At 52.8% G+C, this 15,519-nt stretch overlaps 1 protein-coding gene across 1 annotated transcript; it reads right to left on the bottom strand.

The window, feature by feature from the left end:
- Positions 1 to 5,877: 5,877 nt before the first annotated feature.
- LOC142912110 (lysophosphatidic acid receptor 1-A-like) lies at positions 5,878 to 10,546 on the bottom strand. Its single transcript, XM_076060427.1, has 3 exons — positions 10,478 to 10,546; positions 8,141 to 8,913; positions 5,878 to 7,188 (listed from the first exon to the last, which is right to left on the bottom strand). The coding sequence occupies exons 2-3, from the start codon at positions 8,874 to 8,876 to the stop codon at positions 6,857 to 6,859; spliced, it is 1,068 nt and encodes a 355-aa protein (XP_075916542.1). The 5' UTR covers positions 8,877 to 8,913; positions 10,478 to 10,546; the 3' UTR covers positions 5,878 to 6,856.
- Between the last annotated feature and the right edge of the window lie 4,973 nt (positions 10,547 to 15,519).

Here is a 15,519-nt window from a genome sequence, read left to right as displayed (position 1 = left end):
CCCGGACCATGTGACCACCCACTGGCCCCCTCTACTGGTGGCCCCCCTCCAGTATCATCCGGTCACGTGTCCCCAAGTCAGCCAGAGTATCACGACCGATCGTAACCCTGGCTGACTCTCGCTCCCTCAACGGGAGCCCGCACCGCACGCCATGCGTGGTGTCCCCACGCTTAACCAGCGCTCGCCCAAGCCCCCACTAGGGCTGGTACTACACCCCGTATCCGTGTTGTCCACAACAACAATGTAACATCTGCCGTGGCCTCGCAGGCCCGGCACGACACAGCGATATTCTCAGTCACTACACAGGTAACATTCATGGTGTGAGACGTATTCCCTAAGGATTTTTAAGATGGGGAGATATTTATATGGGGGGGGGGGGGGGGGGGGGGGGGCAATCATGACGCTAGCACGTTGATGTTAGAGGTTTGATATATATTTGTGTGTACACTTATTTGTTAATGGTTTAATAATAATTAAATAGTTATTGGCAGTTTGCAGTGTTAATATTGTTAAACTCACCTTTTGCCCGTCCAAGGACAGGTGTATTGCTGTAAATCTGAAACATACAAGCAAAAGGCATATCGCGGCGGCTTATTAATTGCATCAATTCGTGTGCAATTTGTGAGGCCGCAGTGACACAGACCTGTTTCACGTCAAGGTTATAATCCCTTGTTTATCGTGACCACCTTTTTACTTTGATGTCTCAACAACAGCATTACGGAGATCGCGTGACGTGATGAGGGTTCTGCCTTTGTAGTGAGGGTTGTAAGTTGACGCTGAGGAGGGATGAGGTGTCTCCCCCCCCCCCCCCCCCCCCCCCATGTAGAGTGACGTCACCTGCTTGTGACTTTACCTATCCACGTGATTTTAACGAGAGACCCAACAATGTCGTCGATGCCGTCGTCACCAAAGTTTTAAGTCGACATTTATCGTCGGTATGTTTGGCTGCCACAATTGAGGCCTATATGCTTATTGGTTGCTTACAGTTCGGGATGAACTTTCATCTTAAGGCCTCGATCTGCTCGGTAATGTATCGTCACATTCCCGAACACAGCACGAGGTTGAGTTTCCTTACTGGGCCAACTAATCGCTCGGATGTGGACAAAGCAGTCGCAGGTGGTGACTATGACGAAGTCGCGTGATTTTCGAGAGCATTTCAATTGCAAGATTGATCTCCGTTATGTGTGTGTGGGACCCGGGTTTATGTTTGAGTCTCTAAGGCAGGGGTGGGGAACGTTCGGCCCGTGGGCCGTATGAGGCCCGCGAAATTATTTGGGTCTGGCCCTGCCAAAGCAACCGCAGGCTGGACTCGAAATTAAATACATCTAGGAGCAAACCTGGAAAAGCAGTTGCGAGTAGCAGCAACATCAATACCAGCTAACATCACACGCCTCACCAAAGAGAAGCAGTTCCAGCCATCGCATTATGGGCAAGTTAATAAAATGTTTGACCAAATATAACGGGCACATTTTTAAGTGGATGATTTTGTATGGCCCGCGAATAATGTTATATAAATATCCAAATGGCCCTTGGCAGAAAAAAGGTTCCCCACCCCTGCTCTAAGGCTTCCAGTAATTTCTTTTCAACCGACATTGCTTCAAGGAAGGCAAGAGGGCAGCTTTACAAGAGGCACTTAGCATAACAAGCTGCAACAATAACCTGCTATACCAGCTGGGTTGTGATGAGTGTTGTCATGGTGTCATTGTGCATGGTACGATACCAGTTCTCGCTATTAGGTACGATTGTCGCGATATATGCACGTTCCGTCAAGGGAGACTATCAGAAACCACAGACTCGGTATTCATATCCGTTATTAACGTTTTAATGTTCGGTTTTGCATGACTGCAACAGACGTCAAAAAAACTTTACCATCAAAATATACGAAATGTATAAACACTTGAACACGTGGTAGTAGTAGGAAGCTTTTGCGACCAATTTTATCCATGAGGGGGTTTTTTGGGGGGGTTAGATCACTTAAATATGTCGTTAAACCCGCCACCACCCGACAGCCAATGAGGAAGGTTTGTCACGTGAACAAGACGTGCCAATTCGTTACAAGTGCAGCACGACACCGGTTGTGTGTTGGGGAGCCAAATCTGGCTGTCGCCTGACGATGCCGGCTGTAATTACTGGTGAAACAGCATCCTCAAATAGTAAATGTTGTGGATTTACCCTCAAACACACCGGTGTGCTGTACTATTAAAGAATTGGCCACGTTCTAATTACCCTCAAACACACTGGTGTGCTGTACTAGTAAAGAATTGGCCACGTTCTATTTACCCTCAAACGCACCGGTGTGCTGTACTAGTAAAGAATTGGCTACGTTCTATTTACCCTCAAACACACCGGTGTGCTGTACTAGTAAAGAATTGGCTACGTTCTATTTACCCTCAAACACACCGGTGTGCTGTACTAGTTTTGAGGTGCAACTGACGACACGGACACGGTTTTTTAGTAGGGGCTGATGCCAAGGTTTATTAAGGGCTACTGCCGGTAACTTATTAAAGGCTTACGCCCAACAGGTGACAACCCTAATATCTCCCCAGGGGAAAGGGTACTGGGAGGTCCCCAGCTCCCCACAGGCTATACGTGATCTCCCCCCCCCCCAGCACCAACCGAGGGATCACCCAACTCGGTCGGCCGAGTGAAGTATCACACTCGCCTGGCGCTGATTCCCCCTACCCTGGATCCCGACCCCCCAACTCTCTCCGTTCCTGGCCCTTCACGACGACCCCCTCTACGTCACGGGTTCCCCCTTATATATCCCCCGTAACGTCTGACGTCATCCCTTTTCACCCTCCTGCGTGACATGACGTCCTCCACTACTCCTCTACATTACCCCCCCCCCCCCCCGTGAAAAAAACCCAGCCGACCCGTCTGCAACAATTATGCGAACCCCAAGGACGCATGCGTATAGAGACAACCCCGGCTGCTAGTAGAACACAACACTAGGGCAGCACGGGATCAGAAAAGTCTGGACAGTCACCACCTGGCAACGTAAGTGGCGACATGGCAGGGGATCAAAGTAGACGACTTCGCGGGCCGTCAGTGTATGCGCACGCCCCTTGAGTGCGTGCCCGCCGCCGGCCCGCTCCCCCGTGTGTTGTCGGCCGCCTGAGGCGACGGTGCGCCGGCCAAAGCCGAGCCAGCCGGCACGTAGCCGAGCTGAGGCATCGCCGGCGGCACCACTGGCAGGGGCTCAGCTGGCGCCTCTAACGGCGGCCCACTGCTCCCTGTGGCGTCGGTGTCCGGACCGGGCGGTGGCCTGGAGGCCGGGTCGCCGCCGGGACACCCCCTGGACGGCCCGCTGTTGGCGGCGTCACTGTCGGTGGCTCTGCGGGCATACACAAAAGCAGGGCATCGCTCGCATTTCCACAACCCCCGCAGCCCGGCTCGTCGGACACAGCATTCGCCGACCGCTCCAAAAATAGGGATGAATCAGGGAGCCCCGGTGGCACCACCCGCTTGAGCGGCGACGGGTGCACAATCCAGTGACGACGGCCCCACCGGATGCGGACACATTGCGGACAGCGGACCTCCACGACCTCGACAGGGCCCTGCCATGGGCGATGTAATTTAGGAGACGTACCCACCGGCACTTGGGGGCAGTGCAGCCACGCCAACTGGCCCTTTTCCCATGGGCGGTCGACAGCCTGGTGTTTGGGCAGATGCTCGGAGGCCGCCTATCGGCTGGCCGAATTATCTAACGCCGCCAACCGCGCCTCGCGCAGCCGATCGAGCGCAATCCTCATCTGGATGGGAACAGGTGAACCCTTTTTGGCAGGCCCGAGGTCCAGTTGGATGTGCATCAGGGGTTCGGGTTCTCTTCCATACATGAGGTAAAATGGTGAGAACCCCGTCGAGGCATGAGGAGCTAACCTGTACGTGGCCAGCACCCCCGGGATGGACAGGTCCCAGTCCAATTGGGACGTGCTCACATGATGACACAGCATGGACGTGAGCGTGCAGTTTAATCGCTCTACCATCCCGTCGGACTGGGGGTGGTAGGGCGAGGTGTGGACCTTCTTCGTCCCAAGGAGGTCACAGACCTCCTTGAGCAAACGGGAAGAAAAATTCCGCCCCTGATCCACCAAGAGCTGTGCTGGCGCCCCTTTGTCAAGGACGTACCCCTGAACAACGCCTCAGTGATGGACGAGGCCGATTGGTCCACCAGAGGCCACGCCATAGGCCAACGTGTGAGATACTCCACGCCCACCAAGAGGTACCTATGGCCCCGTTGGGATGCAGGGAATGGCCCCAGAATGTCGAGTGCCACGAGCTCATTGACATGAGAAACCCGGATGGACTGCAGCGGCGCCCGATCCTGACCAACAGGGGCCTTCCTCCGCGCACAGTCGTGGCAACCTTTCAAAATCAGAGCCACATCATCCTCCACACCCAGCCAATAATAATCCCGTTTAAGGGTCAACAAGGTCTTATGGTAGCCGAAGTGCATAAGTTTCTCATGAATGACCCGGGTCAATTTTCCTCGTAAGCCAATGGGCACCACCACACAATAGCATTCCAACTGGGCATCCCAACGCATGAGGAGGCCGTCATGTACGACGATCACCGGGGCCGCCGACGGAGCCGAGCTACGGGCCTTTGACCCAACCCGGCGTCGCAGCCTCAGCAGAGAGGAATCCTCCAACTGCAACTTGAAGCATACCTCCCGGGGGAGTCCCAGGCCAAAATCAACAGGCAATGCAATGCCACACCCGGAGGGGGTGCCGCTTCGGCCGATGCGACCAACTGGGCCGCAGTGTTCACTGGGGCCTTACAGCGGCTGGAACCCAGGGCACAAGCGCACCCGCTGTCCGGGGGCAGCCTGGAAAGGCCGTCCGCATTCCCATGCCGAGTCCCCTTCCTATGGATGACATCGAAGGGGTACTCCTGGAGCGCCTCGAGCCAGTGGGACAGCTGACCCGAGGGCTGGTCAATTCACAGGGAATACTGCAGGGCTGCATGGTCAGTCCTGACGGTAACCGGCGACCATACAAATACGGCCAGTACAGCTGGACAAAAAAAACAAAAGCCAGCAGCTCTCTCCTGGTGACGCAGTACCGCTGCTCAGTGGGAGACAATAGGCCACCACCTGTTCCACCCCATCAATCACCTGGGCCAAGACGGCTCCAATGCCCGTGTCACTGGCATCGGTGTCAAGAAGGGTTTAGAGAAATCGGGATACCCCAAGGGCGGCGCATCCGCCAGGGCCGTGCGAAGCGCCACAAAGGCGTTTTCCTCCTCCATCCCCCAGCAAAATTTTGTACCTTTGGCCGAAAGTGCGTGCAGTGGCTTCGCAAGTCGCAAAATCGCGAACGAAACCGACGATAGTATGATGCGAAGCCGGTTCCGGCGTCGTGCCAACAATGGTGGCCGGTTCCCGCATCGCAGCGACAATGGCGGCTGGATCCGGCGGCGCATAAAAAATGGCACCCGATTGCCGCGGCGCACCAGGCGGCGCGTTGGCGGGAATTATGGTTTTGGCGGGATTCGCGATGTCGGCGATCCCGCGGTTTTGGCGAAAATCACCGCCCGCCGAGTGTACGCGGTCCCCCACCTCTGCCAAAGCGACGGCGAGCTGCGCCATCGTGAGCTGCAGCGTCTCCAGCCTGGCCGCGATGGCGCACCACTCGTCCGACGGCGGCGCGGCAGCTCCCCCGACCGCCGCCTCTTCTGGCCCCGAATGGACCATCTCCACGGGGAACATCACCGGGCCCCCGGTCTCCGGGATCTTCGCCAGCTCGCCGACATCCTTGTCGCCCTGGTGCACCCTAGGCGTAGTCTTTCGTTTCGCGCCGGATCTAGGCATTGCGGCGCGTAACAAAACCACTTCTGGCACCAGATGTTGAGGTGCAACTGACAACATGGACACGGTTCTTTAGTAGTGGCTGATGCCAAGGTTTATTAAGGGCTACTGCCGGTAACTTATTAAAGGCTTACGCCCAACAGGTGACAACCCTAATATCTCCCCAGGGGAAAGGGTACTGGGAGGTCCCTAGCTCCACCCAGGCTATACGTGATCTCCCCCCCCAGCACCGACCGAGGGATCACCCAACTCGGTCGGCCGGGTGAAGTATCACACTCGCCTGGCGCTGATTCCCCCTACCCTGGATCCCGACCCCCCAACTCTCTCCGTTCCTGGCCCTTCGCGACGACCCCCTCTACGTCACGGGTTCCCCCTTATATATCCCCCGTAACTTCTGACATCATCCCTTTTCACCCCCCTGAGTGACATGACGTCTTCCACTACTCCTCTACACTAGGAAAGAATTGGCCACGTCTATTTACCCTCAAACAAATCGGTGTGCTGTACTAGTAAATAATTGGCCACATCTATTTACCCTCAAACACATTGGTGTGCTGTACTAGTAAAGAATTGGCCACGTTCTATTTACCCTCAAACGCACCGGTGTGCTGTACTAGTAAGGAATTGGCCACGTTCAATTTACCCTCAAACATACCGGTGTGCTGTACTAGTAAGGAATTGGCCACGTTCTATTTATGTGACACCATACCAATTGGTTGGCGGGTTTAACGACACTTATATTGAAGTGATCTCACCCAGAAAATAAAACCGTATGGATATATAACTGTCTTGGTACGAAGCGTACCAAATGCCACTAGGTTTGTATTTAAATTCTAGTATGCATTATCTCCACAAGGGTGCACACACACACATACATTGTACCCAGGTTCAATGATATTTTATCGCAAAGAGAAACATACTCTTTGGTTCTTTTGGTAAAGTCACGTAGGTAATAAAATAAAATAAATCACGACATTTCGATTGCAACACAAGCAATCATCATCATCATCAGGTAGGAAAACCATGCATTGTTAGCCCAATTAGATATTAGACGACAAACTGATTCATCTTCATCGCACTTGTGGTGGTCACGTGACTGATAGGCGTGACCAGGTTGTGATTCGCCGTGGACGTTGATTTATTGGATACGTTATCGGAGCCATTGGCGATGATGGCTTCTGCCTTTTGGCAGCACAGGATTCGCTGCAAAGTGGCGACCATCTCTTCGTCCCGAATCAAGTAGATGATGGGGTTCATGGCGGAGTTGAGCTCCGCTATGAGCAAGAAGTACTTATCAAAGCCCAGGACATTGCAGTCCGAGCAGAACGAATCCAGCAGCAGAATCACCAGGCCTGGCGTCCAGCACACGATGAAGGCTCCTGAGAGGCGACGGCACGAGACACACGAGTCAGGCATTTTGATAGCAACGTATGAAACAAGATCAGCGTTGTTCCCTGAAAACCGTGGAAGGTCAAGGCGCAACCCTGCAATGGCTTGCTCCACGACTGCTGCAAGGAGGGCCCCTCCACTAGAGGAGAACTGTGGAGAGGCCCTTTAGAGGCTTCTTTTCCCACCTGCTTTTCCACCGTTGGCCAGACGAGGAACCACACTTTACCTCGCCACACCCAGACCTGCCGATCGACAAACTGTGGCTAGACCCCTACGTACTGCCGGGTGGACAGAGGCGATGGGGGGGGGGAGATAAAAAAAAACTTTGCCCCGTTGTTTCAACCGCTGTGCTAGAATAGTCGTCGTACGAATGATAATTCGCAGGCATTCGTCAATCCTCTGCCTACTTCAACCTAGCCGGTGCAGTTTGGTGAAACGACTGGGGAGGTGCCGCACCTGGTGCCGATAACGACTCGCCACCGTTAGCCGTGGTTCGAAATCGAACAGCAGTCGCTGGGTTCATAGCGCCAGTACGCTAACCACTGGGCCACTGTTTCCCCTAAAGCTGTTCGGCATGCGATATGAGCCATGAATGTTGCCCACAACCAAAATCACCCAGAGAACATTCACAAAATCCGATCAGAAGCTGAGCAGAGTGTTGAGCCAAGACGGTGCTTGGTTAGGCGACTGTCACGCACGTCAGATTGATGTAGCCTGCCCCGGAGGCTACATGGTGGCCAGTGCAACAATCTCCATTGTTGTACTACACTTTCTATGCTCCCACGTCTATTTACCCCACCTTTACACAACCCACACTACAAAATGACTCCCTACACATGCACCGGATCGACACAAGGGGCTGTACACACACACACGCTCGAAGACGAATGTGAATCGTGTTGTCGAATATGAGCACCTGCTGCCCAGACCCACAACACTTACCCAACATGATGGTGACCGTTATGAGCAAGCTCATGGTGGCCTTTTTCCTCTGGGTGGACCTGGAGGTATTCGGCGGCACGGGTATTGTGTTCCTCCACACGTGCACGAAGATGTGACCGTAGAGTCCCACCATGATCAGGAATGTGGAGAGATTGGAGCCGGCCCAGAAGATGACGTAGCTGGTGCTGTACAGGGGCGCCATGGTGGAGCATGTGCTGATGTTGCAGATGCAGTTCCAGCCCATGCTGGGAATGGCACCGGTGATGATGGACACGAGCCAGATGATCGCAATGACGACCGCAACGCGCCGCTCGCTCATCCGCGAATGCATCTGCATCCGGAACACCGTGATGTGCCGCTCTATGGCTATGGCCAGGAGGCTGGCAACGGAGGCCGTGAGGCTCGTGTTGATCAGCCCCTCGCGTAGCATCCAGGTCGGCAGCGACAGCTTGTGAGTGTTGGGTCCCGTGTTGAACATCAGGTAGACGTACGCCGCTCCCGCAAAGAAATCCGCCACGGCCAGGTTGGCCATGAGGAAGTAGATGGGGTGGTGGCGTTTCTTGTTGATGTATACGGCGAGCATGACGAGGACGTTGGCCAGCATGATGAAGAGGCACATGGTGATGCCGAGCACCATGACCAGCATGCTGGTGCCAGACCACTCGTCATACAGCGGCCTTTTGATGTTGGTGTAGAAGAAGGTGATCGTCTCATTGTGGTGGCAGCTGCCGTCCATCTCGTTCTCGCGTTTTGTTTCCCACGCCGACACCCACCTGCAAAGCGAAGATTCATTAAAGAGAAACGTTACACTCTTGTCCCGAACCAAATGTTTTTAAATGGACCGATTAATATTTAAAAAAGGCGAATTGAGTATTGTTTTTTGCCGTGTAGTCAAGTTACAAGGTAATTCATGAGGCGGCTATATTGTGCTATGAAAGACGACTGTTGCCTGAAACATCGCCTGTTAGATGTTTTGTCCGTTTTTAAGGTCCACGGTGTTATTATGACAAACTTGTGGAGTTGTTATTTTGTTATTTGTATATCTCATCTTACACAGATGAACACAACAACAATAACATTGTACGTGATATGTGCTGACTATATAATAATTTACAGCTCTCGTTTCAACCCAATGATGGACGAAAGCGCCCCCCCCCCCCCAGCATGCTGTGTCACTCGAAGGGCCATCTGATGAGTGGAATAATTAATCAGTGTGGGTCAGCGACAGCGAGGGGCTCACGACTGGTCCGCATGTCACTCGTTACGGATGTCAGATGCGTCTGGGGATCGAACCCAGGTTGCCAGGTTCGGAGCGCTGCGCGCTACCCACTGTGCCACCGCTCTACCCCACGCTGTATTATAGTATACTGGGTCGTTGTCAACAATGCATTAAAAGAGCTGTTGCTATACAATTACATCTCGATAGCGTTCCTTCTGTGAGCGTCATAATCATAGACAATTGCACAATCTTATTATTTGCACTGGCGTCCGTGACTGATTGTCCTATGTAATGACCCCCACGGGAATGTGGAATTTCCACCACTGGCTCAGGGTCGCGAAAAGAGGTGATCACATCTGGGCACACTCCCTATACACGTACGTACACGCGTGTACAAGTATAGGCACTCTCGCATCATACATGTACAGTCCGGTTTAATTCCACTGCTGGATGAGGACCTCCGCACGTCTTGTGCGTCGGGTCGAGAGCGATATTTCACCATACTTCACCACGCTGGTCAGCGGGGGTTGTGGTGAAGGTGGTGGTCAACCATCCAAAGCACTTCAGAGAAATCCTGCTTAGCTTACAAAATCGGAAAAGACTGCGTGCATTGTGAGTGAGTTGGTCAAAGGCTACGTTGACATTCCCACACTCACATTGCTTGTAATTTAGGAAGGAATGCCACGTTACATATGACAATGTCATGGTTTATATTGCAGATTGTCTTCACGTTGGAGTTGGGGACACAATCAAAGGGGCTTGAACCGCAATCGGCCCTGTGGCAAGGGTTGAGAGGGCTGAGAGGAGAAGCAGACAGAGAAGGCCGTGAGTGTGAAGGTGAGCCCCGGTTACTTGTGGCGTTCACACTCTATGCAAACGCTGCACAATAATAATGAACGCAATGCAAACCTAACAGAATCCTGTAGGCTGTACGTAGGGACGTGAGTAGCATCGCTACGGAGTGTTTGTACGATGTGAGGGCACGGACCTCGACACTAGGCCTCGGCAAGGCAAGTGAACAAAAACAACGAGCCTACCTTTACCTTTTGACTAACCCCTCGGCACGTCGAAACCTTTAACCCTTTACCCCGGTAAAAACAAGGAGTAAATTACCTCACCTCGCCGAGGCCTCCTCTGCAGGGAGTTGACGGAAGAGCGCCCTGCCTGCACGTGACAGCCCAGGCGAGTTCAGGAGGCCCGAATGTCAGGGCCCGGGGACACGTGACGCGGGAGGCGTGGCCGGGGGCGGAGCTCGGGGGAGGACAAGAGGAAAGGGGGCGGAGCAGAGGGCTCAGTCCACGTGTCCTGATCCACTACAGCCTATACAGTATACAGTGTTTACACTATAGTATACACTATAGAATAATAGTATATATACATACTGTGTACACTATAGTATACACTATAGCCTATATATACACGTGTACCAAGGCCGTGTGAGTCTGTGGGTCTCTGTGTGAGTGTGTGGGTCTATGTGTGAGTCTGTGGGTCTCTGTGAGTCTTTGTGTGAGCCTGTGGATCCTTGTGTGAGTCGGTGGGTCTCTGTGTGAGTCTGTGGGACTCTGTGTGAGTCTGTGGGTCTCTGTGTGAATGTGTGGGTCTCTTTGTGTGTGGGTCTCTGTACGAGTCTGTAGGTCTCTGTGTGAGTGTGTGGTGTTTTTGTGTGAGTCTCCGGTCTCTGTGTGAGTCTCCGGGTCTCTGTGTGAGTCTCTGTGTGAGTCTGTGGGTCTCTGTGTGAGTCTGTGGATCCCTGTGTGAGTCTGTGGGTCTCTGTGTGAGTTTGTGGGTTCGTGTGAGTCTCTGTGTGAGTGTGCAGGTCTCTGTGTGAGTCTGTGGGTCTCTGTATGAGTCTGTGGGTCTCTGTGTGAGTCTTTGGGTCTCTCTGTGAGTCTGTGGGTTCGTGTAAGTCTCTGTGTGAGTGTGCGGGTCTCTATGTGAGTCTGTGGGTCTCTGTGTGAGTCTGTGGGTCTCTGTGTGAGTCTTTGGGTCTCTCTGTGAGTCTGTGGGTTCGTGTAAGTCTCTGTGTGAGTGTGCGGGTCTCTATGTGAGTCTGTGGGTCTCTGTGTGAGTCTGTGGGTCTCTGTGTGCGTCTGTGGGTCTCTGTGTGAGTCTGTGGGTGTCTGTGTGAATGTGTGGGTCTTTGTGTGTGTGGGTCTCTGTACGAGTGTGTAGGTCTCTGTGTGTGTGTGGTGTTTTTGTGTGAGTCTCCGGGTCTCTGTGTGAGTCTCTGTGTGAGTCTGTGGGTCTCTGTGTGCGTCTGTGGGTCTCTGTGTGAGTCTGTGGGTCTCTGTGTGAATGTGTGGGTCTCTGTGTGTGTGGGTCTCTGTACGAGTGTGTAGGTCTCTGTGTGTGTGTGGTGTTTTTGTGTGAGTCTCCGGGTCTCTGTGTGAGTCTCTGTGTGAGTCTGTGGGTCTCTGTGTGCGTCTGTGGGTCTCTGTGTGAGTCTGTGGGTCTCTGTGTGAATGTGTGGGTCTATGTGTGTGTGGGTCTCTTTACGAGTGTGTAGGTCTCTGTGTGTGTGTGGTGTTTTTGTGTGAGTCTCCGGGTCTCTGTGTGAGTCTCTGTGTGAGTCTGTGGGTCTCTGTGTGAGTCTGTGGGTCTCTGTGTGAGTCTGTGGATCTCTATGTGAGTCTGTGGGTCTCTGTGTGAGTTTGTGGGTTCGTGTGAGTCTCTGTGTGAGTGTGCAGGTCTCTGTGTGAGTCTGTGGGTCTCTGTGTGAATGTGTGGGTCTCTCTGTGTGTGGGTCTCTGTACGAGTCTGTAGGTCTCTGTGTGAGTGTGTGGTGTTTTTGTGTGAGTCTCCGGGTCTCTGTATGAGTCTTTGGGTCTCTGTGTGAGTCTGTGGGTCTCTCTGTGAGTCTGTGGGTTTCTGTGTGAGTCTGTGGGTCTCTGTGTGAGACTGTGGGTCTCTGTGTGAGTCTGTGGGTCTCTGTGTGAGTCTTTGGGTTATTCTGAGTCTTTGGGTCTCTGTGTGAGTCTGCGGGTCTCTGTGAGTCTGTGGGTCTCTGTGTGAGTCTGTAGATCCATGTATGAGTCTGTGGGTCTCTGTGTGAGTATGTGGGTCTATGTGTGAGTCTGTGGGTCTCTGTGTGAGTATCTGTGTGAGTCTGTGAATCCATGTTTGAGTCTGTGGGTGTCTGTGTGAGTCTGTGTGAGTGTGGGTCTCTGTGTGAGTCTGTGGGTCTCTGTGTGAGTCTGTGGGTCTCTGTGTGAGTCTGTGGGTCTCTGTGTGAGGCTGTGGGTCTCTGTGTGAGTCTGTGGGTCTCTGTGTGAGTCTGCGGGTTCTTGTGAGTCTGTGGGTCTCTGTGTGAGTCTGTGGGTTCGTGTGAGTCTCTGTGTGAGTGTGTGGGTCTCTGTGTGAGTCTGTGGGTTCTTGTGAGTCTGTGGGTCTCTGTGTGAGTCTGTGGGTTCGTGTGAGTCTCTATGTGAGTGTGTGGGTCTCTGTGTGAATGTGTGGGTCTCTGTGTGTGTGGGTCTCTGTACGAGTGTGTAGGTCTCTGTGTGTGTGTGGTGTTTTTGTGTGAGTCTCCGGGTCTCTGTGTGAGTCTCTGTGTGAGTCTGTGGGTCTCTGTGTGAGTCTGTGGGTCTCTGTGTGAGTCTGTGGATCTCTTTGTGAGTCTGTGGGTCTCTGTGTGAGTTTGTGGGTTCGTGTGAGTCTCTGTGAGTGTGCAGGTCTCTGTGTGAGTCTGTGGGTCTCTGTGTGAGTCTGTGGGTTCGTGTAAGTCTCTATGTGAGTGTGCGGGTCTCTGTGTGAGTCTGTGGATCCATGTGTGAGTCTGTGGGTTCGTGTGAGTCTGTGGGTTCGTGTGAGTCTCTATGTGAGTCTGTGGGTATCTGTGTGAATGTGTGGGTCTCTCTGTGTGTGGGTCTCTGTACGAGTCTGTAGGTCTCTGTGTGAGTGTGTGGTGTTTTTGTGTGAGTCTCCGGGTCTCTGTATGAGTCTTTGGGTCTCTGTGTGAGTCTGTGGGTCTCTGTGTGAGTCTGTGGGTTTCTGTGTGAGTCTGTGGGTCTCTGTGTGAGGCTGTGGGTCTCTGTGTGAGTCTGTGGGTCTCTGTGTGAGTCATTGGGTTATTGTGAGTCTGTGGGTCTCTGTGTGAGTCTGCGGGTCTCTGTGAGTCTGTGGGTGTCTGTGTGAGTCTGTGTGAGTGTGGGTCTCTGTGTGAGTCTGTGGGTCTCTGTGTGAGTCTGTGGGTCTTTGTGTGAGTCTGTGGGTCTCTGTGTGAGGCTGTGGGTCTCTGTGTGAGTCTGTGGGTCTCTGTGTGAGTCTGCGGGTTCTTGTGAGTCTGTGGGTCTCTGTGTGAGTCTGTGGGTTCGTGTGAGTCTCTGTGTGAGTGTGTGGGTCTCTGTGTGAGTCTGTGGGTTCTTGTGAGTCTGTGGGTGTCTGTGTGAGTCTGTGTGAGTGTGGGTCTCTGTGTGAGTCTGTGGGTCTCTGTGTGAGTCTGTGGGTCTTTGTGTGAGTCTGTGGGTCTCTGTGTGAGGCTGTGGGTCTCTGTGTGAGTCTGTGGGTCTCTGTGTGAGTCTGCGGGTTCTTGTGAGTCTGTGGGTCTCTGTGTGAGTCTGTGGGTTCGTGTGAGTCTCTATGTGAGTGTGTGGGTCTCTGTGTGCGTCTGTGGGTCTCTGTGTGAGTCTGTAGATTCATGTTTGAGGCTGTGGGTCTCTGTGGGAGTCTGTGGGTCTCTATGTGAGTCGGTGGGTCTCTGTGTGAGTGTGTGGGTCTATTTGTGAGTCTGTGGGTGTCTGTGTGAGTCTGTTTGAGTCTGTGGGTTCGTGTGAGTCTCCGGGTCTCTGTGTGAGTCTGTGGGTCTCGGTGTGAGTCTGTGGGTCTATGTGTGAGTCTATGGGTCTCTGTGTGAGTGAGTCTGTGGGTCTCTGTTTGAGTCCATGGGTCTCTGTGTGAGTGTGTGGGTCTCTGTGTGAGTCTCCGGGTCTCTGTGTGAGTCTGTGGGTCTCTGTGCGTCTCTGTGTGAGTCTGTGGGTCTATGTGTGAGTCTGTGGGTCTCTGTGTGAGTGAGTCTGTGGGTCTCTGTGTGAGTCCATGGGTCTTTGTGTGAGTGTGTGGATGCATACTCTTTGGTTCTATTGGGTAAAGTCACGTAGGTGAAAATAAAATAACAAAAAATCACGACGTTTCGGCCACAACATAAGCGGCCTTCATCAGGTGAAGGGACGAGACTGTCTGGAGGACAGCGCTGGAGTGAGAGAAGCCACGCTTAGATCACGACCTTTAAGCTGTGTGAGAAGAAAAACACAAAGCGCCTTGACAAAAGAATTAGCATTTAATTTAGCATTGAAATGGCTCATTGAAATAGCTAAGTTAAAGTATACACATCCGCAGAGGTACCCCTTGACAAAGGAATTAGCATAGAATTTAGCATTGAAATTGCTGAGTGATTAGCTTGTAACTGGTCACAGAAATAGCTATGTTAAAGTCAGAGCATATACATTCACCGAGGCACCTAGTACTCATCAAAGAGGAGAATTTAACGAAACACAACCACGCTCAGACAGCGGACCTTTAAACTGTGTGCGAGCAAACAGGGTGTTCTGACAAAGAAATTAGCATAAAAATTAGCATTTGATTGGCGGATTTTAGGAAAGAGGTGGTGTACGTGCCGGTGGACTTGCCGTTTGGCGCAGGGGGGGGGGGGAGTTTACCTATTGATGGTGTGAAAATTCCCTTTTCACACCATCAATAGGTAAACTCCCCCTCCCCCGTGTGAGTCTCTATGTGAGTGTGTGGGTCTCTGTGTGAATGTGTGGGTCTCTGTGTGTGTGGGTCTCTGTACGAGTGTGTAGGTCTCTGTGTGTGTGTGGTGTTTTTGTGTGAGTCTCCGGGTCTCTGTGTGAGTCTCTGTGTGAGTCTGTGGGTCTCTGTGTGAGTCTGTGGGTCTCTGTGTGAGTCTGTGGATCTCTTTGTGAGTCTGTGGGTCTCTGTGTGAGTTTGTGGGTTCGTGTGAGTCTCTGTGAGTGTGCAGGTCTCTGTGTGAGTCTGTGGGTCTCTGTGTGAGTCTGTGGGTTCGTGTAAGTCTCTATGTGAGTGTGCGGGTCTCTGTGTGAGTCTGTGGATCCATGTGTGAGTCTGTGGGTTCGTGTGAGTCTGTGGGTTCGTGTGAGTCTCTATGTGAGTCTGTGGGTATCTGTGTGAATGTGTGGGTCTCTCT

This window comes from Petromyzon marinus, unplaced genomic scaffold (assembly GCF_048934315.1).
Source record: "Petromyzon marinus isolate PM22_M1 ecotype Great Lakes invasive population unplaced genomic scaffold, UKy_Petmar_22M1.pri1.0 PM_G_Scaffold_19, whole genome shotgun sequence".
Classification (NCBI taxonomy): Eukaryota; Metazoa; Chordata; class Hyperoartia; order Petromyzontiformes; family Petromyzontidae; genus Petromyzon; species Petromyzon marinus.
The sequence above is the reverse complement of the archived record's forward strand: the minus strand, read 5'-3'. Positions and strand labels throughout refer to the sequence as shown.

Coding starts and splice junctions, on each gene's coding strand:
- LOC142912110 (XM_076060427.1), bottom strand. CDS start 8,876: ATGGACGGCAGCTGCCACCACAATGAGACGATCACCTTCTTCTACACC. Junction 7,189..8,140: donor AACGGTCACCATCATGTTGG/GTAAGTGTTGTG, acceptor GTCGCCTCTCAG/GAGCCTTCATCGTGTGCTGG.